The sequence below is a fragment of the Atractosteus spatula genome, chromosome 5, assembly GCF_055471065.1.
Source record: "Atractosteus spatula isolate fAtrSpa1 chromosome 5, fAtrSpa1.hap1, whole genome shotgun sequence".
NCBI classification, from domain to species: Eukaryota; Metazoa; Chordata; class Actinopteri; order Semionotiformes; family Lepisosteidae; genus Atractosteus; species Atractosteus spatula.
The window spans coordinates 5,444,089-5,465,538 of record NC_142710.1 but is presented as its reverse complement, the minus strand read 5'-3'; the positions used below and the strand labels follow the sequence as shown (position 1 = coordinate 5,465,538).

Here is a 21,450-nt window from a genome sequence, read left to right as displayed (position 1 = left end):
CCCCTATCGCTTCCAGTTAGTAGTGTTCCAGCACAGCTTGTCATTTGTGGCTAATTGATCCCTTTATTGGATGTTTAGCTTGATTAGATTAGATAGCTTGATTGTTACTTTTTAACATGTTTCTGTCTCCAATCATTGGTTTCAATAAACCCTCTATTCTAGGTGTTTTGCTGAAAAGCTATCAAAACGCAATTATGCCCATTCACTCATCAGCTTGCTTCTGAAGATGTTTCTGGGTTCTATCCAAGTTCTAACGAACTGAAGGAGTAGGAGGGAGGGAGTCACTTATGAGTTGAGAAATACCACCAGTGGAAGGAGCGTCAGTATTTACTGTACAGAGAGGAGTGCAACCGACCAAGGAATTCACTCTGTTATGGTGGGTGAGGTTGGCATATGGGTAAGATTACTGCAGACCAGAGGCTAAACCTGAAGAAATCTCCAAAATGTCGGAAAAAAATCAGTAATTACTGATTGAAGAAAACAAGCAGTTTCTGGAACAATTCTAGTCAAGCTGTTCTAGAGAATAAATGAAGTGTAAATCTGGTACTTACATCAATGACTTGTAGCAGATTAGCATTGTAATGTGACATGACTAAAGGAAAGAAAGTGAATAAAGCGAACATATACTGTTGTTCTTTTACTAATATATGAGTATAAAGAGTATTGATTGAGATACAAAGAAATGCTTAAACCAGTCTAGGTCTGAGTCAAATGAGGATTCCAATGAAGCTTGAGTGTGTAAAACAACTACAAAGAGTAACGGAGAGCTGGAAAATAGATCCCTGGAACTCGAGGAAGCATTATGACAAATAGGACCAACATCAACTGTTTGTGAAACCCTAGGTTTGGGTATTTTTTTCCTATGCGTACATATCCCTAGGCCTGATGAATGGTTAAAAGGTGCCCTAGAGTTGGACCTTTCACAGAGGTTTGGGGAGTTTTGGAATAGCTTTGTGAGTATATAAAAGTGATTTGCAGTAGCTTAAGAGCTGGACACTTGAGCTCTGTAATGTGTAGTAACATTACAATAAGTATGATAGGACAAACCTCAGCTAGTCATGAAGAATCCAGAAATGGGTTTCCATCGCCTCCTGCTTGCATGTTTATATGGTTCACTCAGTGAAGGTCATATCAAAGTAGGCGCATTCATTTTTATCAAGCTGGAAAAATCCATCCTCATCCATTTTCTAATATGCTTATTCAGTACAGGGTTACAGGGGAGCCAGAGACTAGCGCGTGAAGCTGGGGGCACAAGGCAGGTTACACCCAGGAGAGGACACCAGTCCGTCAGCAGGCACACACAAAAGCACACACCCGCACCGGGGCTAATTCTCCCAGAAGCCAACTAACCAACCAGAATGTTTTAGGACTGTGGGAGGAAATGAGAGCAAGCGATCAAGGGGAGAACATTCAAACTCCACTCAGATAGCACCCCAGGAAATGATCCCAGAGCCCCAGCACTGCAAGCAGGCAACGCTAACCGCTGTGCCACCATGCCGCCTGCGCTAGAAAAATGATAACCTTCATTGTGATGATCTTAATCTTCATTTAAGAAGATTAACAGAGTCTCCAGATTAAAGTATGCTTCAAAACAGCATTCTTTTTCTATCTTGTCATATGGAGATATTTGTAGTATCACTTCCAAGCCTACCACCACCGCCTTAATTGCTAGATTTTTTGATTGACACGTTTATCCAAAGCAATTTATATTTGTACCCATTTATACCGTTGGGGATTTTATTAGAGAAATTCAGGTGACGTATCTTGCTCTGGGGTATAACTGCAGTGTCTCAGCAGGGATTTGAACTCGCAACGAGTTAGATTTCTAGAACCCTGACCACAGCTCCACAATATCTCTTACAGGTAGGGTGTCAAAGCCTCTGTGCAGGGTTAGTAAACAATACATTCATGCAGTGAAAGAGCAGACCGTGTGGTCTGTTTTAACCTCCTGCCCAATGAACAAGGTGCTGATGATTAAGACGTTTTAGAGTTTCCTTATTTCAAAACCTCAAGTGCCTCTGTTGTGCATGATCAATTCTGTAAGACATGTAGGCACAGTAATTTGGAAGTGCAAACTGTGAGAGAGAACCTTACAAGGAATAAATTAAACAGATCGACAGACTGGTTTTTGGAAGTTTTTTTTTCTTTTTCCAGCATAAAACTGAAAAAAAAAAATCCAAAACGATTCTTTATTTCATTTCTTTCCAAGCTGTGTGGTTTTTTTTAAGACTTTACAGTGAGATCCTGTTTGCTCCATTAAAAAACAATATTTATAATAAGATCATTTCTTTTTTTTTTCTTTACCAGTAGAAAACATTTGGTTGCAGTACTCAAGTTTACTTCACAAAATACGGGACGAGATCCTTGCTCTCTGTCAAGGAAGGTCACAGTGATGTGGTGGATGGTGTCACAGGAGACAGGGAGAAATATCTGACCCACACTCTTGGATCACATTTAAGACGTTTTGAGATTGAACAGGACAAGACAACCCCCCCCCACCCACCCCCCCAAGTCAGATTCCAGCTTGAGGAAAAGAACACCTATTGCCCCTGCACAAACTATTAGTATTCATGTATTTCCTGAAGCAAAAATCATTTTTGCGGAGTGGTTAAGATGCCTACTGCCTGATTTCACCATCATGGATACACCTGAAAGACCCCAGATCCCTGTTTTTGCTCTACAGGACATTGCAAGTCTCCCACTGGATGGGAAGAATTTCAGTGTCCTTCTGTGCACCTCAATCAAAATGTCCAAACTCTGTTGTGGTACTCTGGGATATCTGCCAATCTCAGTTTTGTTTTTTCAAAATATAATCATTCAGTATATAAAAAATGTTGCTACAAAACAGAGGTCTGCAGTGTAAAATAGGAAGACTCAAGATCTTTTTTTCTAAACTGTCTTTGGGATTGGGCTTTGGGTTCTTATGTTAACTCATGAATACAGGTATACGTTTTCTGTCAAGGAATTTGGGTTGTGAATCTTTTCTTAATAGAAACTAGACTAACTTTAAAGACAGACTTATTAACAGTTGGACAGTTTGAAAGCTCCCTAGTCATGACAGAAGGGGTCTAAAGAAGAAGACATAATGATCAGTCTTTCAGATGACAGAGAGACTGAAGATTCTGATGACTTTTGAAAGGGTAGTTTTTGTTTAGCCAGACAGCTGAAGATGTTGAACGTGAAGAAATGACAGAACTAGAGAGCAGATGATGATATTAGGGTAGCAGGTGGTGGCTTTAAGTTAAGTGATGACGATGGAAGAAAGTTAAGTTTTGGGTTGCTGACAATATTGACTCTGATATATGTAATGACTTTCAAACAGTTTTGGTAGAAGTTGTGAAACTTAGAAGATGGCAACGAGAGTTTAATCGTCGTCATCATCATCATCGTCATCATCATCATCATCGTCGTCGTCGTCATCATCGTCGTCATCATCGTCATCATCATCGTCATCATCGTCGTCATCGTCATCATCATCGTCATCATCGTCATCATCATCATCGTCATCATCGTCATCATCATCGTCGTCATCATCGTCATCATCATCATCATCGTCATCATCATCATCATCGTCGTCATCATCAGGGGTGATATCACCTTCCAGCACATCTTCAATCCAGTCCTCCAGCTCTTCTGCTGTGGGCATGTCATCTTCATCATCCATTTCCAGCCATGCGCTGTCCGCCTGGAAGAGAAGGGGAGGAGTGAGGCAAAGGCAGAGCTCGGAACAGGGAACAAGAGTGAGAGGAATGGACAATGGAAACAGAAGGGGGCTAGGGGAAGGTGGCGAGTAAGGAAGAATGAAGAAGAAGTGTTAAAAGAGAGGTGGCCAAACTCATAAAGATAAATAAACAGGAAATGGAATAACTCACATCTTCAACATCGACAACCCCGATCTGAGGATAGGACAGGTCAATATCAAAAGTCTTCTCCCAGTAGGGAACAAGCTGAAAGAGAGAAGAGAAAGGCTCACTGGATCTGTTTTACCATCTTCAATAAGTGACTTGTATGAAAAAAAAGATTCATTAAATGCTGGCTTGAGCGAATTGGCAATTAGTAGCTTATTTGGAAGGGCTTGGGAGTTGCGATGAGGCTTAGTCGTTAGTCGTTCTGTATCTGTCGTTTGTGAAAGATCACACATCAAAAGTGTTAATGGAGTAGGAGGGACGATAAGAGCACTCTACTTTGATTGTTTTATTTAAGGGCAGAACAAAGTAATGTGGACAGTCAAGTGTAGGATACCAAAGTCCAGAAATGCTGCATCGATATATCTACCACTAAGATGGAAGAGACTTGTGCAGGGTAGTACTGAGGCAGAAAGATGCGGCTGCTCTCTCACCCTGTGAAGTGAAAAAGGGCTCTCTCTCTCCAGTCTAGGTCCCTCTCAAAGCTTCAAGTCTGAACTGTGCCCACATCCCCTATGAGAAAGGATGGTCAGTCCAGTGCTGGACAGATTCTTTTGGGCTTTCTGAAAACTAGTCTACACCTCCAAACTAACATTCCCTTTGCCTCTCTGGAATTTATAATGAAAATTCGGGAGGGATGACAACAACCAAGTTCAATCAGACTCAGCTGTCAGTAATTTGCAATCACTCCTGATGTCATTTCCTCTCCTAAAACACTATAAATACTGTGCTGATCCCCTTCTCTTCCTCGCGTACGTCTTTCTGCATCCCACCTCCACCCCCTCTCCACCTCTGCAGCTGCCTCCCGGTCACTCCTCTCTCTACATGGGGGTCTCCCAGCCCCTTTGTCCTCTGGTCAGGAGGGCAGCCCTCAGACAAGCAGGTTAAACCAAATTGTCACTGAACACTCCACAATTCTCCCATAATCCTTAATTCTTGGTGTGAACTCTGAGTAAATTGGAATCTCTGCCCAGCCTAATGCATGGGCTTCATCAAGGCAAATGCAATATTGTAAGAATGGATGAGGGGTGTGTGATACAGGAAGAAATGTAGAGATATTTTTTTCTATGTCAGATTGTGTTTTAGCGTCTGGGAAGCCATGAAACAAAGTAAAGGAATCAAGCAGAAGAAAGAGCAGAAACAAAGAACTTCAATGTCACAGCATGATATTTAAAGTGTGATATTTCATGCAGTCTTTCAATCAGGAGAAGCATTTAAAAATTAATGTGGTAAAATATGATTTTTGACGCAAACACATCCTGTCACAGACATTTGTCGAAACGTAGTGCCCTCATGATGTTCATAAAATCTATTCCATAGATTCCAGTCTAGAGGTTGACTCAATTCCATGTGACAGACCTGGAACTAGCTGTGCGAATTACACCTCAAACTCGCAACAAGCCTCAGTCTTCTGAATTCAGTTTACATACACCGACAGGGAAATATAATAAAAAAGATCAGTTAAAAGTGACCTTCTTTCACTCAAGAAAGTACTGCTACTGGGGTAAAGGGTGTATTCAGTATGCTGAAGCCACAAAAACTCTAAAGCATTAAAAGAACTGAAAAAGGCATGAGCAGTGAGCAGGTGTGTTAGATGGTTGTTTGTCAAGCATTTTATTGTTAGCACAGCTAGTCTCCTACCAGGGGGAAGTCATCAGGGTCAATCCAGATAATGCTGAGGTCAGGGTTGTCTGTGTTGTCCTCTGCAACTTCCTTCAGGATTTCCAGGAACTCAAAGCCGTCTGACAAGGTATGACAGAGAGAAATATGGAGACAGCAAGGATGACTTTCAGAATTACTGACCCATATCACTTTTAACTTCAGAATGCAATGCAGACAACAACGATAGCTTTGCCTTCGGCTTTTGGCACAAAATATCTTTGTATATTTACTGGTTAATTCCTGGTTATGTTCTCTACAGGGTTTCTGTTGAACATTCTGTTTGGTTTGATGTCACTATCTTTATCTTACAATCTACTTTATAAAATAGATTATTTTATAATCTACTGAAGCAGCATTTTTCACCTACTGCATTGTCTAAATGTTTTAATCTGTTGGGTGCCTTAATGTCTTTTAATGATTAACATAATGGCTTAATTATTTTGTTTACTTACCATGATCTCTATTGATAGAATAATATGTGTGGTCAATATTATTGTTAACTAATAATCAGTACGATCAACATCACTATTAAGAGCTGCTTGTAGAAAAAATGGATTGGAGTGAATTTGAAAGAACTACCAATTGAGTGGCACTGGTTTAAACTGTACGGTCAGAACTAAAGCTACAGTGACATGTGTGGTCATACAATCCAGTTCATTTAAAAAGCTTTTTGGTTTATTCCACCCAGCAGTTATTGTTACTGGTTTATGTTTTGGTAGATTTACAGCTGAGCTTCCTCTACCTGGGTCAGACTCTTCTGCGAAAGCCACAATATGTTTGCCATCAATATCGTCTTCCTGATAAAAGAAAAAAAAAGAAATTGGTTTACACAAAACATCCTTAATAAATCTGAAGTCACACAGTGCCAACACAATGCACAGCACATCTTTCTGAAATACACCATCATTCAATTAATGCCCAGATGAATGTTTTCTGAAGGTTGGTGTACAGATTTTTTTTTAATCTCAAAAACAGAACAAAAAATTCATTTTAAACTGCAACATGAGAGCTGATGTAGATCTATGGCTGAGAACATTTCTTCACATAAAGGGTTGTCTGCGCCTGGAACAAGCCATCAGCTAAACTGTTGAAACTGATATCCAATCCAAAGATTTTATCCAGCAATTATATATCCAACAATAACCAGCAATATCAGCTGTTCTTTCACAAAATGGCCGGATAAGACCTATGGACCAATTACCCCCTGCAAAATCAAATGAACTAAATTAATCTCCTTGAACCTCTAACAACCTTTCTCATGTTGTTTGAATTCAATTGTGACATTACATCAGAAGATTTGTTCTTAAGTGTATAAAATATCATAATCTGCCATTCTTACCCAGGTTTCATACATATTGTATGGCTCAAGTTTCCTCAGTGTTGGTCTGAAATCAAATAGATAAAAAAAAAATTAAAAAAAGTATGTGAAATAAGAAAATTTAATTTGAGCTTAGATTTCTGGGAAATGTATTATTTTTGAATGTTGTGCAGAAAGTAGCTCAAAGGCTGAATTTCAGCTTGTTATGTACATTTCTATGGGGACCATAGACTCCAGTCAGCATACATGATGAATCATTCTAATTGTTTTAGAATTGTCATCTGAACCAGTGAATGCTCAACCCTTATAGTATAAGTTATACTTAAACAGACTAATAAAACATGTAATGGCATTCAAGTCCTCTGCTCGATTAAGAAACCCAGTATATCACACTATATATCTTGCCTACTTCCAGTCTTTCCTGTATATATATATAATTCTATTTCACCATCTGAACTTCCCATGGAGCATTTCTCTCACCCCGCTCCCACCACCCCATCTTCACCCTTACGGGAGCTCCCCAGCTCATTCCTCACAAAAGTGAATGGTGTTCTGCCAGTCTTGTCCTGATGGCCTGGTGGCCATTTTCTCAACCAGACTTAAATAACCAAATAACCCCTAGTAGATTAATCCCTCTTTCACCTTCATTAGAATCTGACAAGTCTATTAAATTCAGAGTTTTATGTCGGCAGTCACCTCTCGTGGTCTTCGATAAAGTCGACAATCTCGTCCTCTGTGTAGGGCTTTCCAGGGATGACAATGGGTTCATCCATGAAAGGCTCGTAGAAGTCTACCTCATTCAGTTTCAGGTCCAGTTTCTTTGCAATCTAGTGGACAAGCGAAAAAGAAAATCACTGACACTCAGCAGACCTAGAAGAGATCAATTAATCTCACTAGGACTTCAAATATCCCTCGATGTTAGTTACACAATGAACACAGCAGTATATGTGTTAATGAATAAACTTTTACAGAATCAAACTGTTCAATCAATGAGCTGTCACAATATGTGAAGCAGATCAACTTCATATTTCGAAGTACATACAGTCCTCAACGTACATCAGAGTTCAGCTCCCTATTCCATAAATTGAAATTTATGTAAGATGAACTTCGTCCATGAGCCATGTGCACAATAGGTATTTTGTACTGTGATATCAATAGGTTCACATAAATATATGTTTTAGTATAATGGATACAGTGTCTTCTGCAACAAAATACAAAAAAACATGCATTAAATAGACTCTTTAGGGAAAGAAAATTAAACTCAGGGATTTAACAGCAGAAATTATTTCATAAAGTATTACAAGGCTGTAGATAGATTCCACGGGTTACATATTTTAATAAGTAAAAAAATAATAAATTTACAGGGATTTTATGTAAAGTTGAATTTATGTAAGTTGAGTGTCATGTAACTTGGGAAGCACCTGTACTACTGTGCTTTCCCCCCCCCACCCTAGATTAGCTGCATTTGGTCAGGACTGGTCCTGTGGTTGAAGATGACACAGAAAGGACAGCTGGCAAGAGACATATAGCACCATGTAGTCCCAAAGCAACCCCACAGAACTCAAAAAATATTGAGACAGAAACCACAAAAAGCACTCAAGAACCATTATTGGACAGACTCACCTTAGGATCAAAAGTGACAAAGAAGTTGATGTAGGGATGGAATTCTTCAGCTGCGTCTTCATATTCCTTGTAGTCTGAAAATGGAAGCAAATGGTCAGAATGTTTTTTCTCCCGTACCAACCCTTTGTGCACACAGTAGGTTAATAGCTTTCGTTTCATAAGGTATACCTTTCCAGAGGCTTGATTGAGATACCGTTATTACTTCAGAAGCAATAAACATACAAATAGAAATGGATGCAGTATATTTCATATGCTCACGGTATGTAGTTTACTAGATCTGTTGTTACAGTGTCATGTATTTGACATATTTAATCTATTTTTGCGGTGTATGTTAATTGCGTGGAATTCAATCTTGTCTTTAATGAATGTTCAAGCAGAATTTTCAGTTGACTGATGTGGAATCTGGTCATTTAAAATCATCACCATCCTCAAAGAAGCAGAAGGATCAAGGAATGCTGTACTATTTTCATGCCTGTTGTATGAGTATCAGCCTTTTGAGTTATTAATGCAAGGCAGTATTATTATAACTAACCAATGGCGGAAGCAGGCTCTGCATGATGCATAAAGCAAAGCTGTCAAATAACTCATTTAGGTTTTGCCCTTATGCAATACCTAAGTACAATCCTACCACTGCCCAGCAGGCGTCACTGTCAACACATCATCCCAGCAACCAGACCCATCACAGCATAGATGTGACATTGTCTACAGAGTCTACATCTATCCTAACTGGAAATGACCATCTGGCTTTTGGAATTCCTGGGATGTTTTGAAATGATGCAGGTTGCCTTTAACTTGAAATAACTTAATGTCTAAGTTAAATATGATGTGTCTGCTGAATTTATTCTCTTTCTTAATTACTGTGCACAGCAAATAAGTTATGCTGATTGTCCTTTCACTATGCTTAACAGTGACCTGCAGGAGTGAGATGCTGATTAATGTTACTGGTCTACTGGTTAAACTAACTTACTATTAAACAGATGATTTGTAAGAACCTTCTAATGTATAATTTAATTACAGAACTAAAATACTTCTTGAATGGTTGAGACACTTTTTACTCATTTTCATTTCATAAAAGTAATATTGTAGAGCAATGTATAATATTAAGCATGTCAAGCATGAATTGTCCAATTAGTGAAAGCTTAATGCTCCAAATTATTTCAAAATCCAATACGGTCTTTCAGGGCTCCTGGTGTTTTAGAACCAACTGGTCACCCTATGCAGAGTTATCAGCCTTCTTCTTCCAAATTTACCAGTTATTTCTGTTTAGAAATGGAGGCAACCCAGTGCTCACTGTGCTTTAAAAGCAAGTGGGGACCTCAGTAATAGATGAAAACAGATGAAAGTGAATCACAATTGCAAAAACAAGGAAAAGACACTGAGGCAATGGGGAACTGGATTTTACCCTACAGTAATTAGTTCTGCCCACATCTTCATCTCTTTATTATAGCGGGTAACAGAGGCAGGGGTAGCATCTTCATGAAATAATTATAGTTTCCTATTTAATTGTAGGTCTTATTCACCATTGATGTTATATTTTTACAACTGCTATGCAGAATTCACCATGAGATCTTTCCTGGCCATGGGATAGCTGGAAGAAGAATGAAAGGTAGCTTTTGGGTTTCACGATAAACTACCAGGCAGCTGGTGCTGCTGATATAAATTGAACATGAGACAAAAACCCAGTCTGATTGCCAGATGGACAAACTAATACTATATCTTAAATACTTTCAAAGATGCTCCATTGACGCTCCGAGCAATAAAAGACACCCTGGCAATAATTTACTTTGATGGACTGTAAACTTCTACAATCAGTCTTCATGAAACACAGGATTGACCTTCATTAGAAGCCATGAATTCTACATGATGTCTACTTACCGTATTGCTTTCTGTCAAAGGGGGCACAAGGTGTCTGTTTATTAAAGACAGAAGAAGGTCCACCTACCTTGTGCAAAGACAATGTCTTGGCATGCTGTCCTGAGCCAGCAAAAAGCAATGGAAACACTTACCTTTGCCATCAAATGAATCAAGGGTCTTTCACTCTTGAGATGCCAGCTTTGTCTCCTGTTGCTCAATACTTGTAGAAATACAGGTTCCTGAGCTGTATTTCTGTTTAGCTATGCCAGGTTTCCCAGCTATTCTGCATTTTCATTCCAGCCTTGGCTAGGAATGATTTATCTCCAATCACACTTAGCCATGCCATCAGTGGAAAACTAAAGGTCACTACCTGGAAACAAAATCAGTGCCTGTTTTCGGTGTCTTTATGAGCACCCTGGCCAACTTTTTGTGGACCTTAATGTCCTCTTAGATTCTTCTACTGACCTGTAATGGATTTTGAGAAGCAATGCCAAAAGCAAAAAACTTGGCATGGTTTTGAAGGACATAGCATGATCTTCATTTCTTATCTTTATGCTTTTTTCTGGAAGGGTGAAAGGACTGATGAAATTTTCCTCTTATACCATACGATCTAAATCCCAGTATGTCACAAGTGGGCTTTGAGTGAGGTGATAGCACCCCTATCCTAGTTTCAGGTCCACATAAAGCAGTCCAAGATACACATGAACCGTACCTCCTCTCTAGTGCCCCTATCGGGTTGGCTTCAGTACGTACGTTCAGACTTCTCGTTCTTGAAGAAGCCCACCAGTTTGATCTCTTCCTCAATGTTCTCAAATGCCTTCAGCTCGTGCTCTCCCTCGATGACCTCCACTGGGTCTTCAATCACCTGGGGGGTGGTTAGAGGGGGAAGGGAGGGAGTGCAGGGAGGAAAAGGAAGAGAGTAAGGAAGATAGGTGGAGGGCGAAAGGGATTTTTTGGGAACAGTAGTGGGAGCAGAGTGTTAAGTCAGGATCTCTGAAACTGATCCTTTAGAGCCACAGGTGTGATTTTCGTTCTGTTCGCATCCACGTTTACAAGTTGAACTGCTGTCTTAGCTGGTCCATGATTGATAACACCTGTGATTCGCTAGGATCTGGACCAGGGACCACTGTTGGCAAGGGAAGACGAGGGCACCCAGAGAGAAAACACAAGGTGGATCATGGGAATGAGTTAGAGGACAGGGGATGGGAGATACAGGGGATGGGTTATTATTACTACCATTAATATTTTTCACTTTATCCAAAACAACTTACAATTGTAACCATTTATATACTGTATGTGTGTGTTCTGCTGAACCGTTTTGAGTGAAGTACCTGTCTGAAGCGTGCAAAAGCAGTTGCACCACTACTTTGCACTGTTACGCCAAAATGGATAAGGGAGACAAAGGGAGAACTGAATGGAAAGAGAACAGAAGGGCCTATTAGGCTGTAACTGGGCATTATATTCAGACAACATGGCAGTTCTTGTCCAAAACTACATTCCCCAGAAGACAATGAGGGAATTACCTGTCATCCTCAGTCACCCGAAACATTGGTCAAGACAGTAAGTCAGGCGACTGTTTAAAAACCAGGAAGCTGAAGCATCCAAGGGTGGTCATTACCTGCTATCCAAGAAGAGAGCAGATCTCTTCTCTACACTGCATCAGAAGGAGAAGGAATTGACAGACCACGCATGGACATGTGGATTTTGAATTGTATAGTGTTGAAGGAGTTTTGGAGGGAAACATTTCTTGTTTCAATTTGCAAAGCCAGTAAGCCGCGTCGTATTTGTGTGTATTTCACATACACCTGCCTAAAGATGATCTCATTTATGACACCCCATCCCAGGATGTGTCTTGAGGGCCAGTTTAAAACTAATAATGAAAAAACATCCAGTGGGGGAATAGAATTTATTCTGGAAAGAATAATCAGTTTTGCTGTGAGAGAACGGCACTGCGGAAGGCAGCATTGGAATGGGCTCTTTCTCACTCACATCAAAGATGAACTCCACCAATGTGTCTGCGGCCAGCTCTCCGTCGTACTCGATGACCTCGTCCTCTGTAAAGATGTAAATGCTGTCTTCCTCATCCAGACCTGTGCAGACAGAAGCAAACGAGAACAGATCAGGGCCTCTGTTTCGTTGGAGAGGATCTCAGCAGAAGCTCCAGAGGGGTCAGGGTCCTGGCCAGAGGTCCTCTTGCCTGCCAAGCAGTTTGGTGATGCAGGTTCACCAGTTGATGAAAAAGAAAACATTCCTGAAAAGCCCTTAGTGAGACTACAGAAGCAGTCATAGCATTTACTCCTCCATTTTAGGCAATTTGGTGAATTTATAAGATGCATCTAGATGTGATTCTTCACAGTAGAAAACAAAAGCATGGCCATCTTGCTGTCCTCTGTTTATTGTTGATTTCTGAACATGAATGGACATGAAAGAAGGTGGAAAGGTTACAACAAGGAACACAGGAAATGATGCGATAACGACAGGAAGCAATTAATACCAATAGAAGGAGAACTCACCCAGTTTCTTGGCAACAGCAGCATCCTTCTCCTCATCCAACAGGCCAAACCCAATGTCCTCATCTTCTAAGTCATCAAGGACCTGAGCTGCAAGCTGCAAGTCAGAGAACAAAAAAGTAAGAGGTTAGTTGGCCTGTTTTCCTCATTAGCTGATGCTTCTACCCACAGTGACTCGCAGCTCTAAATTCTCAGAAGAACATGAACCTTCACAGTTACCACTAAGGGAGTAGCCATTGGTACAGCATGGCGTAAAGCAAACTGAGCAAAGAGTAGGAGAGCAGTTTTTCCTCCCAGGATCTGAGTTTACAACCTCCAGTTAGTCAGTTAGTGAGGACCGAATTAGGAAAAAAATAGATTGTGATCCTGTGTTATGGCAAAGTCGAATACCCTCTAAAAACGGCAACTAGTTTTAATTACCAGCTGATTAACCCTCTGAAAATGTATCTTCTTCTCCAAGTAATTAGTTTAATTATGTCCAGACCTTGAGGACCAGAATTGACTATCTCTAGTCATATATGGCTAGAGATAGTCTACAGAACATATATCTATAGGACTGACTATCTACTGACTATCTCAGCACATAGGACACATGGAACATATGCTGCTCGAATGGCTAACTACAGGGGCAGCTTCACTGGAAGACTCTGAAATAAAGTGGCTGTAAAAGAAATCCCCTCTTCTTTACCTCCAAGGATTTCTACAGGAAGATGCTGGAGAGAAGAGAAAACAGCAGTAGGCTTTCTATACAAATCAACCTTCCATTGAATATTTTTAAATTCCCAAGTGTTGATGTGTTGATTGATTTATGTTCCAGGTAGGCTCTCGGGGGGAGAGGGAGGCAGTGTGGAATGTTGTGTTGCACCAGCAAACTGTTAACCGTTGGAAAAAACTGAAAACAATTTGGGGTTAAAAATGGGAGAAAAACATGAGGAGGTCGGCCATGTAATCCTTCAATATACAATATCTATCAAGAAAGGTAAGCAATGGACTACTGTAGATGTGCTGAATGACCTCCCATCATGCATCACCCTCCTGGTGTTCCTATGGTTTTGGCAGATAATGCTGTTTGATCCCTCGTGTGAAGAAGCAAACGACTCTAACACAACTTCTTTTTGTCAGCCAACCCCAACACCGTGAGTGACAAAGGTGTCATACCAAACAAAATTTCAGTTGTATTTCTTCTGGATCTTTTATACTCTTTTGCTTTGATCAGTGTGGTGCGTCGTTGTGGTTCATTTCAAAATGATGTCTAATAAGGAGAAATGGTCTATTCAAACAATTGTACATAGGCCAGTGCAGGTCAACTTTCTTCAAAACCAAAAAAGAAAGCTGTAACATACTGTATGTAATAATATGGATTTATTGTAGGTAATATAGTACACACATTATAATAAATACACACTGCTTTGCAAAAAAAAAATGTTACAGTTGTTTTACTCTTTTTGCTCAAAGTTTCCTCTATGCAAACTTGCAGCTCTCTGGTGATTTCTACTGAAGATTTAGCATTTTTTTTCTTTAAGCAGACAGTTAATCCTGAAAGAACCTAACATACAAAAGATAGCCCTTCAGCTTCATGCATGTGCAACTATTACCACAGTTAATATCAGCTGCTCCTGCGTCGTTTACTTTGTGCATCTTTGATCCAGTTTCGAACCATGTAAATTAAAGGACATTAATGCAATATTCATAGACCTAATCATAATAGCAGAAAACAATGATGGACAAATTGTGTCGATTTCTGATTCTCATAACGTACGTATATACAGTAGTAACTCCTGGTAGTGTCGGTGTCTAAGACATTGTGCAGCAGGGTGGATCTGGTATATTCAGATTTTGGAATCTTTGAAACCAAAGTTGATCCTCAGTTTTGGATCCATGGCTGAGTGTTTGAAGTTGCAGGAGATTCTGGTTTTGATTCTCTCACTATCGGCAGTCTTCCCAGTACCCAGCCCTGCCACGCTGAGATTTCCAGGAGCATGGTTCGCGGTGCTCGAGTCACAGCTCATAAATCCACAGCCGCTCTTGGCAAGTCACTTGTTCACTCTTGAACAAGTCCCGACCTCACCAAGACTAAATGTTCCCTGTCTGGAATGAACTGCTTTCATCCACAGTGAAGGGCCATAACGCACACTTGTCTTCTCTTCAGCAGCGATAAGGGTACTTCAAAACCGCCATTTACAGCTCTCAAGTGCTTTAATAAGCCCTCGAATCAGGCTGTTTTAAGACTCCATTCCTAATCACCTCGCTTTCACGCCCCAATCCGTTATTCTTATTCCCAGTCTCGAGTATTACCATAACCTTACTGATCTTACTTGACTTGATTGTATCATTCCCATTATTTATTTTATTATCTTAGATAAGGTTCGACAATGACGCATTTTGAATTCCAACTGTTTTTTCGTAGGACCCGTTTTGTCCCATGAGATATATATATATCTACAGACAATCTTTCAGACCAAGACCTTGTTTCACAACTCGTGTAACGTTGAGTTTAAAAAAATACACCGAAGACGGTGAGAGATTTTTTTTTTGCAAGAGCACCAGGCGGCATTTCATCCCATAAAAGTGGATAAACCAGAGAGCTGCTGCGCTGCACTTTCTAAATCCGGTCGAAACCGGAGCCTGCGACGGACAGCTGAGCTGACCAATGGGGGCGCTTGGCCAGGGAGCCGGAGGGAGGCGGGACAACTGCCGTGAGGTCAAGTTAACGGAGCGGCGCGTCGCAACAGGTGCAGCAACAGATGTTCCTCTCTTTAAACACCGTGGCAAAAAGCACCGGCTTTGCGAGCATTTATCACCGCTGCTGGCAGCGACCGGTCGGAGAGAGCAGCGCTAGTTTGACATAAATGGTTTTTCGCTTTTTTTTTCTTCCATCCGTGGCGCCGCCCTTGTTTGCTCAGGGCCAGTTGCTATGACTCTGCGGTTCCGATACGTTCAAAGGGCCCGGATGCCACAGCCTGCTATTATAAGTGTTAGCCTAGGAATCCCAGTCCTTCATCAACATTTTCTGCCTGAGTGCACAGAACCTAGTTAGCAGTAATCTAGGACTGCCTAACTCACAGTAGGAGCTACGCCGACACCACGCCCTGTATTTCTAAAAAGCAGTTGGTAAAATTAAATCACAAGCTAAAGGAGTCGTCTTTTTGTGTGCCCACCAGCAGGCAGGGAGGTTCAAATCACATGTAACTCATGTTTGTCATATACAGTAGGTTAGGTTTCAGCCTGGTTTCAAAGGAAGCAAGCCTGGCCTCTGCTCTGATGGCACGCAGCTCCAGTCGGAAATTGCAAAAAAGAGGCCTTTTGCAGGATGGTAACTCGCACACACTGGGAGGATGTGGGGTGCCGGTGACCTCAGTCTTCACACATGCAAGGGGTTACTGTAGTTAATAATAATGAAAAATTCCTTACACTTACATAGCACTTCTCTGGACACTCCACGCAAAGTGCTTTACAGGCAATGGGGACTCCCCTCCACCAGCACCAGTGTGTGGCCCCACTGGGATGATTTAATGGCAGCCATAGTGCACCAGTATGCTCACCACACACCAGCTCTCAGTGGGGAAGTGAGCAGAGTGATTTGGCCAGGAAGCCGGGGTAACACCCCTACTCTTTTCGAGAAACGCCCTGGGATTTTTAATGACCACAGAGAGTTAGGACCTTGGTTTTACGTCTCATCTGGCCCCACTAACACCTCTTCCAGTTAGTAAAACTAACAGTTCTCTCTATGAGAAAGAGAACCCCCCCTGATTGTTTCTCCTGCCTGCTCTACACTACTCCTGCCCCCTCCAAAGAGCAACATCCACATTCCATCTGGGATCACTGTGACGTTTCTGCTATTTTACTTTGAATACCCACTGCATCACCAATCATCTGGAAAAATACAATCAATTGAATGCTTTTTGCTTGTCGTCTGCTTCTGTATCATATAACTTTACTTTTTCCTGGACACAGATGTGCATTTTCTCCGTTAACAGTTCCTAATGTGTGAGCGCAGAAGTATTTTCAATTTTGTCCCCTACTATTGTACATCCAGGAAGGACACATACTGTACAGCTTTGTTAGCTCTGATCTGAAATAGGACTCTGATACTGAGTCTCATTCCATTCAGAATCTATCCTTTTTTTGGTTCAATCAATCTCCACTGATTCGGCCAATGAAAAATTCTAGGACTGGATCTCTCCAGGACTAGGGTTAGAGACCACTGGCACTGACAGTGACATATGAGACAAAGTAAAAGAAGTGAAACATGCAGCAATATTAAAATTTAGTCTTTTTTTCTACACTATGTTCCTCGGCAATGCAATATTGATCTTGAAAAGCTTACACACACCACACAGAAGACCATTCATATACAGTACATTCCACCAGACTGACAGTCTGTCTAGGACTTATTTAGCAACGGTGGTTGTGCACAACTGGACAGACCCCAAACCCAGTCCAATCTGGTGAGATCTGCAGCTGTCCTGGAAACATCAGTTTTAGAGACTCAGGTCAATGGATATATTAACAAATCTCTGCTTTGCTACAGCAGTACGAGTTAAAGCAATCCCATACCATTCTATGCATGCATTTTATAGCTACTTTATCCAACAGAGGATTGAGGGGAAGCTGGGCTGGGGTCTCCCCCTGAAACAGCTGGTGAGACTGGATACAGTCTGGATGGGACACCAGTCCATCTCAGAGCACACACACACAGATGCACACACTCACACCAGGGCATAATTTCCCAGAAGCCATCTAACCTACCAGTATGTCTTGCGCTGTGGGAAGAATCTGGAGCACCCAGAGGAAACCCACACAAACATGGGGAGCAAATATAAACTCCACACAGACAGCATCCCAGGAACTGAACCCCGGGCCCCAGTACCGTGAGGCATCAATGCTCACCACTATGCCATCATGCTGCCCCATTTTGTATCCTTTATATAAAGAAAAGAAATTCACTGTGGTGGAGCTTGTCTACAAATGTGGGAGTCTTTGAGCCTTGATTTGACATTTCTAACAATATTTGTTTGAGGGCTTAATGTCACCTTTACTTCAGGTCCTTAACTCCTTTTAAATACGAGCCCGTACATGGACTGTAGCACGCAGAGCTACTGCCAAATAGAGGAAGAGTGTTTGACACAGCAGCCTGTGCTGCAGTCTGCCTACACAAAGACAAAATCTGAAACGTTACATGGCTTGAGTTGGTAGGTGGTCAACTCTGTCATTCTGTTGCCCTGCTTCTTACTTCACTCTCTTGATGTTGTTTTTTTTTTTAAAATGTTTTACATGCCTTTGAAAATGCCATTCACAGTTGGGCCTTTAAAACAAAACGTGAGCTTTTACACAAGGTCAGGTAAAATCAGATGAGTCTTTTCAAACCAGTATTAGCTAAACATAAGCTCAACCTAATTCTTGAATTGCAGTATTAATGAGGATATTCTTAATTGTTTCATTTAGGATCAATGGAAAAGAACAATATAACTGACAAACGTTTGAAAAATTAATGATTCTCAGCCTTTGCTGTCTGTCACAATTAACAGCACAGCACGATTAACAGAATGGTTCCTTATTCTGAGGGTTTAGTTAAGAAAGTCATACTGTATTTACATTTTCCTTAATCTGAAATCTTTAGTACTGGTTATGGAGAGTGCTCTCTGAAAGAGATGTACACATTTAGACATTCCTGGAGAGTTTTAAAATGCTCATAATCAAACTATCTTTATGGAGTCCATCCCCCAAAATCAACCAACCAATCCATCCATCAATCCCACTTCCATCTTCAATAACCACTTAATCCAATACAGGGCTGTGGATCCCTGTGTTGCAGGGCTCAGGGCTCTATACACGCTAGGCAGGGGTTCTGTCCAATGGGCGGATTTTGGTGTTCGTAGGCCCTAGGCACTTCAGTCTGAAATGTGCAGAAAGAGGACAAACACCAATTGAATTACGTCGATTGGCATGAAGCACTTTAAACTATTCTAATGCTAAATCACGTGATTATTGGAGCAAGTCGAGCGACCATCACTTCAATGCGTCTAGTTTTTAGAACAGCCGCTACATGATTGATTTGGAGCACCTAGAGTTGGTTGCAAGCCTGTTGTTCAGCTCGTATTTGTTAGTCACTAGTGTTTCCCTTCTTTGTAGGCCCTAGGGATTTCGTAGGTGCCTACAGTGCCTAATGGGAAATCCGCCACTGATTCACATTAGCATCGCTCCCAAAGCTTAACAGCTGTGAGACCGCAGCTCTGATCTGCATCTTCACTGCGCTGCCCCGCACATCGCTGCCCATGATCCTGCTTAGCTTTTGTCATGTGACACTTGGAACCAGGAATACTGCTATGCTGTTCAAAGTAAGCTAGAAGCTCATTAGCTCATTAAGCTACTGTCTTATGTACTGTAACCTCTATACCAGTCTATCATTTTATTAATTGTCCTGCAGCATTTTTAGTTAGAAATGTTACCAGCAATGAGCAATGACAACAACTAGTATAGAGGCACAATGTTGATAGTAATATGCACTTTGCATTGGGCATTTCAATAATCCAAATTTTGTCCTTCAAAATGATGGTCCAGACAAACATATCTTAGTATGTTTTTAACAATCCAAGCAAGATGAATAGCAGTGCATAAACTAAGGTGTTATCTTGCTATTCTTCACAGTAGCAAACCATACCAGGTGGAAAAAGGTTGCATTCTTTAATTTGGCAAATTGTGGTGAATACCCTTTAGTGATGATCTTCATAAGCAAACTGAACCTTCACGACAACATACTATGTGAGCAGTCCGGAAAATTCAGATGATCTCTCCTTAACAAACGTCAAGTAACTTGTCTTATTAATAGTTACATTTGTGGGGGAGTTTTCTGATGTGTGTTGGGAGGATATTAGAAGGAAATCTGAATCTAGCCATCTTTAAAAAACAACAACTTTAAAAAAAATGTTATTTCAGTATTTATTTTGAATCACTCATTATATACATTCACAAGGTCAGAATGCTCAGAGAAATTAACTCAGCCTCCCTACACAGACACTGTGGCCAACGATAACATTAAGTAGATGCCTCAGAAACATGCCAGGTCGGGTCACCAGCTTCCTGTCTCAGTGTGAACCCAGAGGACAGGCACATCTTCACTGTTTACAGATGCCCATCCAGGATGTTCAGGAGGGAGTGATAGAGTTGGGAAGTTAATCTAGGCACGCTTCAGCTGATTTGACCCTAGGCAAACTCAATGACAATCCACCAGTGGTTTGTCTGATCTCCTGAAAGCTCCCTTCCATATCTGATTAAACACATCCAAGCTGGTGCGAGCTGCTTTCACTGAATGAGACACCTAGGAGGATCCAAGTCATAGCCTTCCTTTGCTTGTGTTGATTTCAAAATTGTGCAAACAAGCAGCAGGTTTTGATCTATTCTCGTTACCCTGGACTAGGACAGGAGGGGGAACAGCTTTGTTCTGTGGTCTTGAAACTGTTTGCTCATGAAAATCAATTCCTGACGGCACTTGGCTGCAATCACTCTCAAAAAGGCTGACAAAAATGCACACGGAGTCTCCCCACAAGAAACCCACCGGGGTGTCAGTATGTCAGTATGGGCGGGGGGCAGCTCAGGTCTTAAGGGATGCACTGGCATAGCTGAGGATGGTGGGGAATGGGGGCGAGGAAACAGCCCTGATTCACAAGCCTGGACATACCTGGTACGTCAGGGCCGCGGGGTTGGTTAGCAGCTGTAGAGGAAAAATCACGCTTTAGACCAGATGGTAAATTACAAGGTTTTCATCTACACAGCCGTTTGTGGTCTTTAACCTGGTTTTGAAATGAAAGGCGTACTTCTGCTCTTTGATCAAATTCTAATCTCGAGGAAACGATTGTAAAGTGATGATTAATGCTTCAGTTTTGAGTCGCCTCTGGCTGTGGGTCACGAGGGATGAGCCAGGGAGAACGAGCTGCAACAGCGATGTTGGTCTGGAGAGAGTGGGGCTAGAAAGGATGTGTGCAGCTTTTACATGGGAAAGGAGGGAAGCAGAAGTTTGAGCTTAGAATCTGACCTCCGTCTGAACTTCTGTTCAGTAACGCTGTTTAGGGGGGGAGAGTGGATGAGTGGATTACCCAGCATGCTTCACGCACAGACTTGACAAAATGAGATTTTGCAAAGAACGCGAGGTGTGTTCCTTCTCCAGCAGTCCGTCAGAAAGACGCTTTGTTCTGAACAGTACAGCACTGGAGAGCACGAAAAAGATTCCAGAAAGCACAAGGTTATGTCATTAAACCAAGTGCAAGGTACTGAACAGCTCTCGTATTTCAGTGCTTGGTCATGATCTAACTGACCTTTTGTCTGTAATCCAATAGAATATGCTGGAGCTTTAGAACCTTCACAAGCCTGAGATCTCTATGGCAGTTAATAGCCCTTACGGTTATAAAGGTTTATTCATCACATTTCTCTTGGTTTTGTTGTTCAGAGGTGGCCTGAAACAGATGGCCTCCTCTTTTGTACAGTACATTCTTGTACAGTACTTTATCACTGCTACAGTCAGTGAGGTTAAACTGAATTCCAAGTAAAGCCACTTTATAACATTCTGAGGAATGTTCAGCGT

The 21,450-nt window shown here is 41.4% G+C and overlaps 1 protein-coding gene across 1 annotated transcript in view; it reads right to left on the bottom strand.

The window, feature by feature from the left end:
• Nucleotides 1–2,122: 2,122 nt before the first annotated feature.
• The window catches only part of casq1b (calsequestrin 1b), a 41,228-nt gene continuing 21,900 nt past the window's right edge, over nt 2,123–21,450 (bottom strand). Inside the window, exons 2-11 of the mRNA XM_088917758.1 lie at nt 12,876–12,969; nt 12,352–12,452; nt 11,116–11,227; nt 8,509–8,582; nt 7,582–7,712; nt 6,907–6,952; nt 6,310–6,364; nt 5,547–5,647; nt 3,873–3,947; nt 2,123–3,685 (exon numbers count right to left, since the gene is read on the bottom strand). Coding sequence (XP_088773884.1) covers nt 3,365–3,685; nt 3,873–3,947; nt 5,547–5,647; nt 6,310–6,364; nt 6,907–6,952; nt 7,582–7,712; nt 8,509–8,582; nt 11,116–11,227; nt 12,352–12,452; nt 12,876–12,969 — 1,110 coding nt within the window. The 3' untranslated portion in view covers nt 2,123–3,364. The remainder of the gene's footprint in view (nt 3,686–3,872; nt 3,948–5,546; nt 5,648–6,309; nt 6,365–6,906; nt 6,953–7,581; nt 7,713–8,508; nt 8,583–11,115; nt 11,228–12,351; nt 12,453–12,875; nt 12,970–21,450) is intronic.